At 45.0% G+C, this 14,198-nt stretch overlaps 1 protein-coding gene across 5 annotated transcripts in view; it reads right to left on the bottom strand.

Annotated features, from left to right (window-relative positions):
• CYRIB (CYFIP related Rac1 interactor B) overlaps positions 1-14,198 on the bottom strand; it is an 819,696-nt gene that overhangs the window by 211,265 nt on the left and 594,233 nt on the right. For all 5 annotated transcript variants that reach the window (XM_069621628.1, XM_069621627.1, XM_069621629.1 and 2 more), the window contains one exon: positions 4,100-4,177. In XM_069621628.1, the coding sequence (XP_069477729.1) occupies positions 4,100-4,177 (78 nt within the window). The remainder of the gene's footprint in view (positions 1-4,099; positions 4,178-14,198) is intronic.

Here is a 14,198-nt window from a genome sequence, read left to right on the forward strand (position 1 = left end):
CCTGACTCCTTTCCGCAACCTGTGCAACTCCCCCTCTCTCCATTCGACCTGCTGGTCAGACTCGCAATGCCGGCCACACCCTGGATGCTCTTATCTCTACAGACATTCCTCTCTCCACTCTTCTCACCACCCCACTCATGGACTGACCACTCTCTTCTCTCATATCACTTGAAGCTTTCCTCTCCCCTAGCACTGGCACACCCTGCACTGCCTCCAACCTTTACGGTCATCTGAACCATGACAAAAGTGTCAGTGGATGCCTTTGCCTCCACCTACTCTCCTCCTACCTCTTGCAGCTGACTTCTACCCCGATACAGCCCTCTCTAACTTGCACCTGTCCATCTACAATACCCTTAACATCCTTGCCCCGGTCATGAGGGTCCGACTGAAGCCTGCCAAAAAGTGCAACTCCTGGTACGACTCTGTCCTGGCTGACCTTAAACACAAGTGCAGGGCAGCAGAACGGAAATGAGGATCTTCAGGCGCACCCTCTGACAAACTGGCCTACCACCTTCTGCAGAGACAATATAGACTCTGCAACCGGTCCAAGAAAAGAGTCCATATTCAAGCCTGCATTCTCTACGGCATCAAACAATTCGGACAAACTTTTAAAAGTCTGGAAGGAACTGGCCAATCCTACTGCAGCCTCTTCCTCTACTGCACCCACCCAGGCCCTTTGCTCGGCCCTGGCTGCACACTTCACCACCAAAAACACTGGACATCCTGCTTTCGCTCTCTCCTCCGTATCCACTCATGCATCTCATTGACCACCCCTTGGCCGCACCCACTAATTCCCTTCTCTCCTCCCTCTCCCATCACACCCGAGGAGGTCTCCAGACAAGTCCGGTCTATGAAAGTGTCTTCCAAACAGGTGAACCCGTGTCCATCCAAAACCATCAAGGATAACATTGACTCACTTTTTCCAGGCTTGGCAGACCTCTGCAACCTCTCCTTCGCCATTGGAATCTTCCCCACTACTCTCAAGCACTCTTGTACACCCACTGCTGACCCTACTATTCCGGCTAACTATCGCCCCATCTCCATCACTCCTATCCTGGGCAAACTCCTGGAGAAGTTAGCCATCTCTCAGCTTACCCTCCACACTAAATCTGTTGGTTGCCTCCATGACCATCAGTCTGGCTTAAAAGCATCCAGAGGCACAGTAACTGCTCTTCTGAACACCTGTGAAGACCTGCCCTCAAACCTTGACTCTAACTTTCCCTCTGTCCTCATTCTTCTTGACCTTTCCTCTGCTTTCGATACAGTGAAACACAACAGCCTGATCTCCCGTCTCCATGAGACTCTGGGCATAACTGACCAAGCCCTAGCGTGGCTAGCATCCTTTCTCTGACCGTCCTTCCCAGGTAGAACTCAGTTCCTTTCTCTCCGCCATCACCCTCTCCGCTTGTGATGTCCCCGAGGGATCTAATCTATCGTCCTGTTTTTTCAATGTCTACATGGCCCCTTTGGCCCACACTATTTCTGCCTTCACCTCCAACTTAAGTGTTATGCGGATGACACACAGCTCCCTTTCAGGCTACCCACTGCCTCTGCCTCCTCCACGCTCATCCCGGTCTGTCTGTCTGCAATTCAGTCCTGGTGTTCTGCTAATGATTTCTGCCTTAATGCCAGTAAGACTGAAATCGTCCTCATTGGGACCCCTGCTCCAGTTTTCCCACTTTCACTATGGCCGACCACCCTTGGTCCTGCACCCTCTCTCACTAGTGATGCAAAAAACCCGGGGGTCATCTTCGACTCTACTCTCTCATTCTCTTCTCACATCTCGGACATGTCCAAAAAGTCCCTACCTTTCTCACCTTCCCCCAGTGGCTCACTGTCTCCAGATTGGACTACTGCAACAGTCTCTTTCTCAATCTTCCTACCTCTACTCTACAACCTCTTCAACTTTTCCAGAACAGAACTGCAAGACTTATCCTTGGCCTCAAGCCCAGGGAACGCATCTCTCCGGTGCCAAAATCCCTCCACTGGCTACCCGTGGCTGCAAGGATCAAGTTTAAGTCCCTCTGCATAGTCCACAAGGCTTTCTGGGGCCAGGGCACCTATCTGCAATGCTCGCTTTCTAAATACTCTCCCTCCAGAGCCCTCAGCCCAGCCTCCTCCAACTCTCTGCGGGAGAGCCGTTTTTCCAAACAGATTTGGGGGTAGATCCTTATCCTCTGCAGGTGCCTCCCTCTGGAACAGCCTACCTGCCTCTCTCCGTCTTGAGCCGGAACTCCTTAAGTTCCGGAAACTCCTCAAGACATTCCTCTTCTCTTCCTCTTTCACTCTCCCCCTCCCTTGCTAACCCCCTTTAACCCCCCCTTCCATGCTTCCCTCCTTTGTTCTCATCCCCAACGTGTTCAGTCAGTTGACTGGTCACCTCACCTAGTGCGCCTCCAGAGACTCACAGATCCCAGGCTCCCCCACCAGTCCTGCACTTGCCTCTTGGCCTCCGCACTCTGCCTTGCACTACTGCACTCGGAAAAAGTTCCATGAGAGTGGCACCCACTTCGGTCTTAATCCTGGCTCCTGCTGGACTGGGCGCACTTGTCCCTGCCCCCTCCCTCGCACTTCTGTCTGTGCACTTGCATGCCCTGTATGTACTATGCTTAGCATGTTGTCCGTCATGTCCTCCTCCATTTCCCTTCCCTAGCTAGCTGGCTTTGCCTGCATGCATAGGTGCATTGCTGACCAACCTTTTTTGTCTTGCATGTTCCTTCCTGCCCCATGCTAGTTATTGGTGTTCGATCATTCAGAATCTTCAAGGCATAAGAATGACGATATCCCCTGTTCCCTTCCCGCCTTGAAACACCTCACTTGTGTATAAGTGCTTTACACATAAACAATTACAATAAGGTATTCTTGTATATAATCTATGATGTCTCTGTCAACGAACTGCTGAAATTGATTGCAGACAATTTTTTCCAAGATTTTGGTGGGCCAGCATAAATTGGCTACCGGGCGGTAGTTTTTAAGTACCATAGGCTCTAGGTTAGGCTTTTTCAATAAAGGTTTTACCATTCGCCCTTAAGTGCGCGTGGAACATAGTCTTCTGTGGGTGATTTGTTCACAAAGGTTGTTACAAATGGGGTAAGATTAGTTGCCAAGCGGATAGCAGTACAGGCTGGCATATGAAATGCTAGATCTTTTGTAGGTTTTAGTTGAAGTATTAGGGCCTGTATTGTTTCCTTCTCAGTAGGCTGGAAGCTAAGGATCTCATCAGTTTCCTGGTTTTCTATCCCTTGTGCATAGGAATTAAATGGCCTGGCTGCCATCTTATACCCAGGTAATATCACAGGACGCTTGCAAGTGGAAGACCAAACTGGTCGAAACACGTGTCGGCGAAAGGGCAAAAGTAATATTGATCATAGAATAAAGATACTAATCTTGTTATGATTGGACTTACTATAATGTGTTATGTGACAGCGCATGTTTATGGAACAACACTTTTTACTCTTGATTAAATCTAGGTTGGGGTAGCCTATTAGTTCCATAACCGCAGCACATACCACGTCAACATATATACTCAATTTAGCACTTCTTCAAGCCTCAGCGCACTTTACCCTGGATACGCCACCAGAGTTTACTATGTTTATTACACCGGCAGCACATTTGCAACTGCACTTAAGCAATTAGCCCCCAGATAAATATTCGGAAAGAGCAAGTCAAAATGTGATGTTACTGCATGAGAAATCTATCACAAAGGGATCCCAGGAGTGTGTGTTTTGGGTGGAGAGGGGTAGGTCTTGGGTAGGAATGGGAATAGTATGTCATAAGCAGTCAATGAGTGGGTACAAATTAAACGCCAACCACAAGCTGTGTGCCCTTCAAGTCATCTCCTGCCTAGCTGTACTCCAATGCAACAGTGTAGGCTGTAAGTGGCACTTCAATGATCCCTAAAGACAACATTAATAAGCATTCAGTAAAGTTGCACCTTGGAGCTTGCACTGTGTTGTATCCAAGATTACTGAAGAGAATATGTATATCTTTTTTGTCAAAAAGAAAGGTGACCCTCCAAGGCCTTATTCATAAATAGGTTACAGTCATGCAATTATGTAGTGCGATACACAAAGCAAAACATTGACAAGGTTTCACTTACTGGAACATTGTTGATCCTCATGCGGCTCAAGGTCCTTCTATAATAACTAAAGTCATTCTGGATAGCAGGATTTGTCATCTTCAATAAAAAGAAAAAGTAACATCAAATTAACACAGGCTATCAAAACATATATATTTTTTTAAAGTACAAGGCAGACAGCCATGAATGCACAGAACCTCCTAAACAACCACATTCCCATTTCAACACAGCTGTTCTACAACACAAAGGCCGGTGGTTCTCCAACATAGCTGATGTTAAACATTCAGAACAATTGAATAGTTCTGCCTTTGTGAGATTTCTGAACACTTACAAAGAAAAATCTATTCGAGTTAATTATAAAAAAGTTAGAAGCATGTGTTGGGTTTAAACTTTTTTCAAACAATAACCAATTTACCTGCAGCAAACAGCACAAAACGTTCTTTAACCAGTCTGCTGCAGATTGCGTGCGTCACATCCCTGCGCTACCTTCCCAGTGTGAAGAACGTGCAATACGTTTTCGGAAATGGTTTACTGCAAACTCTGCTCAGCAGTCCAGAAAAACACACGCAGCAGTAAAGTAGATAAAAAAGGACATTTGCATTACCTGAGGACCGGCCACAAGGTAAACTGACGGATCGGGCCCCACGTAAAAGCAAAAGACTGCTGCCAATTGAAGACACGTGCCACAGGGTCAATAACAACTTCACTCATTTATTTCACTTTGCAGTCAGGCTCCCTTAAGCATTTCAGAATTGGCCCAGCAGCACTTGAGTTTTTCAATTTGACATTTTATATCATTACGTAGAGCCTTTTTTTGCTGTGCTGTCCTTCGCACTAAAGGGATATTTGTTGGTTTGCAAGACTATTTTACCACCACATTTCATAGTTTTAAATTGAGCAAGCAACGGTGCATAATTTACTTGAATAGACAAAGGTGCTGCTTTGGAAAAGATGTTTGCAGTAAGAGTAGCCATTTGAGGTTTATTGATTTGCAGCCTATTTCCACCTTGGTTAATTGCTAATCATCATCATAAGTTTTTTAAGGTTGGCCAGTACACATAAGTTAGCTTGAGGGCATCATGATCTTAGTTATTCAAATTTTATCATTTCCAGTTGGCTCACTTTTGCTAAAAGATTTTTTGATGACCAGATATAATCTAAAGGTCCTATGAGTCCCATTCCAGTTCCACGTATATGCTGGGGGAATATCACCCATAGTTTGACCATTTAGCATGGCACAGTTTCTCATTTCCAATTCTCAAGTCCAGAGCCGTCCCCGATTAGATTTCCGAGGTCTATATGTTCCGTCACTGCTAAGTAGCTTCCTACTATTATCGAACCAAGAATAATTCATATCACCACAGATAATTGTGGGACCTTCATAATTCATCTATGATAGAAGTCACTGAGTTTATGAAAGTTTCAGAGGAAATCATTGCAGGGTTCCAATATAGATTTACTATAAGCAATTGATTACACACGGTTATCTAAAAGTGTGTGTTTCAGGGTTCCTGCTTGCACGAATAGATTGGATTATTCACCTTGACCACTTCCCAGCCATTAGTGATCTTTAGCATTTTAAGCAGGCCAGAATACAGATGGCCAGTGCAATTTTTCCTAGCTTCATTTAACAGAAATTAAGTATCCGTCTCATATAGGAGCTTCACGCAACCAAGTTTCCTGGAGACAGATCACAAAATCCTCATCCAACGACTGACAAGATTCTTTGAAGAGATGTTGAAATCTGCATGTATTCCAGGAAGTCAAGGAGTATAGAACCTCCTGTTGTTGGCTTGTTAGCTAGTGTCTTGAGTTTTGCAGAGAAGAAACAATAGACGGTGAGTTTTGCATGGCAGAGCGCCGGTCTGTTGCATTATTATCCGAGTACTTAGATTTTATAAGCTTAAGGCACTCCGCCTTTGTTCGTTTGAAGACTGAGTGTCGATATTATGTGTAACATGAGGGTCTTTTCTCTCATTTACTGCAGAAAGCTGAAATCCAAAAAAGAGCAGTTCCTCTTTTGCATCTTGTAATGTTTTTAAGATGATTTGGGATTTGATATGTGGTACCATCCAATCCATATGCATTTTGGAGGCGTATTCCACAACTGCAATGTCATCAGAGGTCATTGTACGCAACGAAGGAAAGCAGTGTAATATGTATTGTATGTATTTATTTTTTGTATAGCGCCGATAGCCCGTGGGCATCAGGGCGCTTAGGCAAACAACGAAAAACAAAACGATACAATAGGAACGTCTGCGCTAAGCCATGAGGTGGTCATAATCCCCCGTATCCCAGTTCATCATCTGAAAAGATGAGTCTTCAACCCTTTTCTAAAAACAGTAAGGTTGGTAACGGTTCTGAGTGTTTCTGGAACACTGTTCCACAAGCTGGGGGCCTGCACCAAAAAGGAACTGCCCAGCCCAGATTTCAATTTAAACTTGGGGACGATCAACAGACATTTACCCTTTGAACGAAGATTCCTACTGGGGGTATGAAGCACTAAGCCCTTTTTCAGATACTCAGGAGCAGAGCCGTACAGGCATTTATGCACCAGGCAGAGAGCTTTGAATTTAATACGCTCCTCCACTCTGAGCCAATGCAAGGCTATTCTCTCTGCAGTAACATGATCTCTTTTCTTCAGATTTTTTACCAGCCTAACCGCGTTGTTCTGAAGCACCTGACAACTAGAAACATCCTTAGAGGAGGCCCCTAATAACAGGGCATTGCCATAGTCAAGCCTTGATAGTATAATGGCCCTGGCTACGGTGGCCATATTACCCTCATTAAGAAACGGCCTAATGGCTTTCATGAGCCTTAAGTAATATGCCGTATTTTTTTGTAGGTAGCTAGTCTGGGCATGAGAATCCACCTGTGAGTTGACCATTATTCCCAGGGTCTTCACTTTCTGGACCACCTGGATTTGTATTTATATTTGTATTTATTTTATTTGTATAGCGCAGACCAGGCCCGGAGGCTACCGGGCGCATTTCTTAATGCAATGGTTACATAAGTTGCATACAATGATAATATATCAAACAATAAGTATGGCATAGAGAAAGACATAGGTAGGTAGTACAACAATACATGGTTTGTCAAGTAGTGCATCCCTGCATAGGTTATTGCAACACGTTTTCAGAGTGTAGTTTAGGCATTGGAAGAGGCAAGCCAACGTTTGGCTCTATATTTGAAAAGGTTGAGGGAGGGGAGGTTTCTGATAGTCAAGGGGACAGCATTCCACAGTTTGGCTGCCAGGACTGGGAAGCTAGAACCACCAGCTGTTTGGAGCTTGTATCTAGGTATCCGTAGGCTCTGGTTGAGGGTAGATCTAAGTGAGCGAACTGGAGTGTACAGCGTGAATCGTGAGGAGAGATAAGTGGGGGCCAGGTTGTTCATGCATTTGTAGGTAAGGGCAAGCGATTTTAGTGAGATCCTTTGGGTGACTGACAACCAATGAAGGTTCTTCCTGGTATCCGAAATTTGTGCGGATCTGGGGATATTTAGGGCTGCCCTGATGGCGTTATTTTGTATGATTTGGAGCTTGTCTAGGTTACCCTGATTAGTGCCCTGGTACAATGCATTGCAATAGTCTAGTTTGGACATGACCAGGGTCCTAGCAAGGGTAGTACAGTTGTGCGAGGAGAGGAAAGGGCGACATGCTGTGATCAGCTTGCAGGTATAGGCGGCGGCGGCCGCAACTGCATTAGTTTGTCTGTGAAGGGAGAGGGTGGAGTCGAGGTAAATTCCAAGCGTTTTTGTGTCTTTGGAGACTTTTATTATATTTCCATCGATGTTAAAGGAGCTGAACATAGGGTTCAGCTTGTTTAGTCTATGCTGAGTACCTAGGATGAGGAGCTCTGTCTTGTCGTCATTGAGACAGAGCTCATGTTGGGCCATCCATGTTTGAATGACATGGTAAACGTCGTTCAAGGCTTTTGAGTCTAACGTGTAATCACCAGTGATGGTGATGAGTATCTGGGTGTCATCCGCATAGTTTGTGTAGGTGACACCCAGATAGTCGAGAACATCAAATAAGGGTTTAGTAAATACATTGTAAAGGGTCGGGGACACACACGATCCTTGGGGGACTCCGCAAGGGACTAGTGCAGGGTCAGCCGCGGAAGTGGGCAAAAAAACCCTCATCTGTCTGTTATCCAGGAAGGATTGAATCCAGTTTGTGGCCATGTCGGAGAAGTGAGCTGCAGTTTTCAGGTGGTGACAGAGGATTTGGTGATTAACCAGATCAAAGGCAGCAGATAAGTCTAGTAGTAGTAACAAGGCTAGTTTACCTTTATCTTTGAGATCCTCAATTTGGGTCTTGAGATCGAGGAGGGCCGTCTCCGTACCGTGCTTCGGTCTAAAGCCGGATTGTCTCGTGCCTAGAAGGTTGTTTGAATCCAGGTAGTTCTGTATCTGAAGATATGCTGCTCTATCTAGGATCTTTAGCAGAAATGGGACCGTTGTGATAGGCCTATAATTGGATGGAACCTCCGGGTCTAAGGTGGGTTTTTTTAGGAGAGGGATAACCCAAGCATCCTTTAGGTTATTGGGGACCACTCCCGATTGAAAGGAGGCGTTGATGAAAGAGGTGATAAAAGGAGCGAGGTCGTGCGCAGACTCCTACAGATTGGGGCTGGACAGGTGTCCCCTTGACAGTTTGAGGGTTTTAAGTTGCAGATGATTTTTTCAACCTCCAGAACGGTGAGTGGTGTAAAGCTGAACGGCACAAGGGAGTCGGGGGTTGTTAATTTAGGTGGCCTGGTATTACTAAATGTAAGGGTGTGGAGGGTATTTTGTTTGGCGTTGATTTTGGATTGCAAGGTGGATATTTTGTTGAGAAGGGCATTTTGTATATTGTTGCACCAGGTGCTGTCCTTGGTGCATGTGTCCGGGGCAGGTGAGGGAGATTCTAGCTCTTTGAGGATTTTGAATAATTCTCTAGTGTTCGATTCTGCCTGGGATATTCGTGAGTTGTATGTCTCCTTTTTGGCTTGTAATATGGCCTCCTTGTAGTTGAGAGGTGATTAGAAGGGAGGCTTTATTGGCAGCATTGGGGTGGCTTTTCCAAAGGGCTTCAGCCCTGCGCTTTTCTTTGCGTAGCATGTTGAGCTGCGGGGTGAACCAGGTGTTCAGGTGGGACTGTTTGGCTTTACGGATTTTTAGTGGAGCTAGGCTCTCAATGGCATTGGTCATTAGGCTGTTATAGGTGTCTACTAGGACAGTGGGGTCCTTGTCCTTCTGCTGTGCAGCAAGAGTGTTCAGGCAAGGGAGGATAAGAGGAAGCAGTTTCTCCCTGGTGTATCTTTTTTATTTCTGGTAGGTATAGCGGGGGCTATGGTAGGTATGGGCTGGGGGTTGGTGGCTGGCAGGAGGAAGGTAATAACATGATGGTCAGACCACGCGCATGCATCATTAGAAGTGACATTGGTGTTACAGTTAAGGTCGGCTAGCCAGTCGAGTGTTCTTCCTTTGATGTGTGTAGGATCGCGAATACGCTGCTGGAAACCTAGGTTGGAAAGGGTGGTGTCTACTTCCGTGGCCATGTGGTCCTTGGGATCTGAGAGACCTAGGTTGAGGTCTCCTAGTAGCAGTATCTGAGAGTTGGGCTTGGTGTTGGTCGACAATGTGGATGCAACATCATCTGTGAATGAGCCCAATGGGTCTGGAGGTCTGTATATAAGGTGGAGTGTAGCTGTATTGGTAGGAGAGAGCGATAGTTTCACTGAGAGAGATTCTGCAGAACTAAGTTGTATGTGGGGAGCAGCTCTCATAGTGATTTTGTTGCTATGAATAAAGGCGACTCCTCCTCCTTTCGACAAGTTGGAATGGCGGTCGTTTCTGATGATGGTATAACCCTTGGGTAGGGATAGAGCAAGGAGTGGGCCAGAGGCGTCATGTAACCAGGTTTCGGTAATAGCTAGGAAGTCAAGGTTCTGGACCGTGTTGAGGTCAGCGATGTCAAGGGCGTGCGCCGTGAGGGATCTAGCATTGATAAGGGCTCCCTTGAGTGCTGCGATGGGTAGGGTGGATGATGGAGGACTAGGCGTTATGTTAGAGTTGGGCAGTGGAAGGGCAGAGCGATTGCGCAAAATACAAGGTGGTCTGGGCAGTCTAGTTCTAAGTCTGCTATTCCTTTGTTGTAAAGTGCATGGGATGTTTGGAGTGGGTTTGGTAGCAAAGTGCTTGAGCCAGAGGGCTGGGTCATTGAGGTAAGGGTTTGATAGGGGCTCAGGATGGTAGAGCATGGTTGAAGGGTGAATAGGTAAGGTCTTAGTGTTACTTGCGCGGTAGCTGGCAGCAGTGCAGGCTGATAGTCCTAGGAAGACTATGAATATAAGGTCAATGCTGGCCCAGGTTCTTAGCTGCATGTCGCAGCTTGTATTACTCAGGGGACTGAGGATATAATTATATGGGTTCAGGACAAAGGGTATAAAAGAGTAGAGGTGGCGCGACTAGGCAGCCAGCAGCAGTGTAACTCAGGTCAGTAGGCACAGTGCAGGGACATCTAGATTCAGAAAGGCACAATTAGGCAGATAATGGCAGTGCAAGTCAGGTCAGTAGGCACAGTACAGGGACATCTAGATTCAAAATGGTACAATTAGGCAGCTAACGGCAGTGCAAATCAGGTCAGTAGGCACACTGGATAGTGGCATTCTTGATTTTAAACGATTTATACTCAGCCCCCAAGTTTGCTAGCTGATGACTTGATCCAAACAGCATCAGCTCGGTAGTTTCATTATGTTACATCTGTTCAAGTTAACCTCGTTTTGATCTTGAAGAATGTTTTCAAGTTGTAATTTGGAAGATGTGGGGGCCATAGCAGTCTTCAAATTTGTTGTTTTCGAAGCAAATCGCATCCATTGCTTTTTCAATTGTGCTGCAGTTAATGTCGGATTTAAATTTGAATTCATAGATTTTGTATCAACTTTCGTAGAATCTATTAAACCAGCTAGCTCTTTATGACAACAATTGCAGGAAGGGTTGTCTGAATGACGATTTCTCTGGGGATTAACATCACCTTTTGAGATATCTACTTTAACTTGTCAATGAATTAGGAAGTTTCGGTACTTTGGATGGCTGAATATTATTGATAACTCGGTCACCATCCGATGTGGAACCCAAAGCGGGGACTTTGTCGTGATTGAGTACGTGGACAAGTCACACAGATCGACAGAGGACGAAGAATCATGAGTCGAGGTATCCTCAAAATCAACTCTGTCTTTTATTTGGGTTATTTGTATCTGAAAGAGAATGCTCCGATCTAGTTGTTTTGTCAGAACTTTTTGTTTTAGGCTGATTCGGTTGCTTTAATGGCCATTTGAATAACCCGAGTCGAGGAGTCGTCGTCAAGTTCCTTATACATTTTTTTGCAGTGTTTGAATGCATCTTTTGTCTAATAGGAGTCTTGTCCTTTGCTGGAATTGGTGGTCTCCCAAGTTTTTTTTGAGTTGCCACACCTGCATCAATTACCAAAGTGTTTGACGAACCCGCAAAGGCATTTGGGTCCATTTTGAAATGGGCTCGGCCACATGATTAGTAGGATCACGTCCAGAACAACGTGTGTCATTGACTTGAGTAAGTGCCTCAGCAGCTTCAGAGTTATTCATTGCATCCTTTGCTGTATGCATAGCAAAGGATAGCAGAGCATCCAAATTTGTGGCTAATGTTATGGGCACTTCACAATTTTTAGGATGTATTTTTACTGTAACACTGTTGTCAGTAATTGTCACAACTACATCTGTTGCATTGGTTGATTGGCCTTCAAAATTATCCAAAAAGTCCTGGTCACCATTAGGAAATGCGGTCAGATTTGCCTGTAACCTTCCAGCTGTTGCAGGATGACAATTCTGATGCTTAGTCAAGTCCAGTGGGCAAAGCATTTCTGCAGAAGTCTTGTAATTATGCTGCAACCATTTTGTACACTCTAGAACTGCTTCGATCAGATCTGATTTTTCAGCCAACTCATTACGCGCAAGATCGCTTAATTGACTGACATTGCGCTGATTGTTCTGCTTCACCATCGAGACGCCTTTGCAATATTAATGTGATGCTTTCTAATGTTGAAAATCTTGAGTTGAGGTTGGCTAACGACCCTTGATCTCTCAGCATCTCATGGAAAGACTCAAAGCTTCGTAAATGAAACAATTGCTATGGAAGTGGCTGCCAATACATTATGTATTTGAATACCAGCAGCTATTGACAGATTGACTTTTGTTGTTTACACCAGGGTTGCTGTCCACTTGAGGCACCGATGTAGAATGGCCATTTCCGTTAGACTCCAAAGTCAAGCTGCATTGTTGTGACTTATCCAGTCGTGGTATTACAGTCACTTTACTTTGTGACGATATTGCATTTCTTCGAGCTGCACTATTTCAGTCGGCAGATGACATAGAAGAAGCCGACATCATATGTGGGGTACTCATCAACTCTTCACATATACAAGTCTGGATGGAATCATGTTTAGTCACTGCCATTGTAATCTGAGGCACCACTTCTCTTGATCTCCCAGGTGTAGAGCCGCTGGATGTAAAACTGCTTTCATTCAGCCGGTCACACAGTTCTAGGAAGTCGGATTTTAAAAGCTCAGTTAAGCAAGCTTCTCGCGCTGTAAGATCGACTGTAGTTCGATTTGTCAAAGTTTTGGAGGGAGAAGCTAATATCGTCTGGCTCAGCAATACAGGGATCGTTTCAGGCGTTGGACGCCAAGACATGTGATGATTTTTTAGCAACATTAGTTTGTTCGGTCGCTTTAATTACTGCTTGTTCTCTGAAGTTCACAGCATGAGGAGCGACACGATTAGAGAACTGAGTATTCAGTTCCTTGTTAATGACTTTACCCACAGTCTTCCCTGACATGTGCTTCAACCGAGGCAGGGGTACTCAGTATAGGTAGCATTGCAAGCATAGAATGATCTACCTCGCAAATCGTTAAGCACAGGGCTTGAGGAAAATTATAGACAGAGGCACTACTTTGCTGGCAAGAGTCAGTTTGTGTGGCATTACCTGCAAAATGAGTTAATCGATTATGCTCATTATGTCCAATTTCCTCACTTTGAAAAGCAGCAGGAATCTGTACCTCCAATAGTTCTGTGTCCGTGATATAAAACGGAGATTGAAACAGGTCAGAATTCACCTCTACCGATTGCACTCGGACGTTTCCCTTGACAGTATTCATGGCCGATAAAACATCACAAGTAATAGCAGACTTTGCAAGTTCAGTTAATGATGCGTCATGGGAAACAGTCGCACCAACAGGTTCAGCCAGGCAAGCCGGCGTGCCGTAGCTGGCGCCGAACGGCAGAACCAGTGAGTAGTTGACATCCAAGTTCACAGCAGTTCGATTTTCTACATTGCTTACCTCTAAAGCAAGAGCGTGAACGTGTTTGTGTCCCTTCTGCCGCCGATGCAACAAAAGCTTCTGTCGGGTCAACGGACCCGGGACATCCGTCATCACAAAAAGGGTCTCAGTCAGCACAGAGTAGTTTAAGGGGATCAGAAATGGGAGGCGAACACAAAGCTGTATTTTCATTATCAGACATCTTTATTAAAATAAAAGGGTTGGATAAAGGCCCCTCTATCCCTATCCTTAAGCGAGATCCTCCTTCCCAAGAAACTAAAGATCAGTCTGTCAGGTTGTCAAACTTATAAACTGTCCTTGTTTCCAAACCCTACTAATCAGACCCTCACACTGGAAACATACAACTAAGGGTGCAAGGAAGCGTCTTAGTTGGCAAAAAGTATTCACAACTAAAAGAATTAAATTAAGTCAACAAAACAGTATTTTCCAAGGAGAAATTCTTAGATCCAGAAGATGGTTCCCTTTCCCTGGATATTTAGATGGATTGGCAAAAACTGTCTTTTAAAACCAAAATTCATTAAGATTTGCCAAGGTGTTTCCTTCAAACAGTTTCTTAAAGATGGCTGAAAAATGTCTTTGATTCAACAGTTCCTTGAGGGTTTTTATACTCTGTTCAGAAAAGGTTTTAGGCAAACAATATGTCCCATTCAAACATTCTTATTAAAATGAAAAACAACTTTCATGGATCTCCTGGTATACTCATGCCAGGAATGGGCTCTTCAGATCCCTAGTGTACTCTCCTACCAGGTATCTTTCCCACAT

The sequence above is a fragment of the Ambystoma mexicanum genome, chromosome 5q, assembly GCF_040938575.1.
Source record: "Ambystoma mexicanum isolate Mex_15411 chromosome 5q, UKY_AmexF1_1, whole genome shotgun sequence".
Classification (NCBI taxonomy): domain Eukaryota; kingdom Metazoa; phylum Chordata; class Amphibia; order Caudata; family Ambystomatidae; genus Ambystoma; species Ambystoma mexicanum.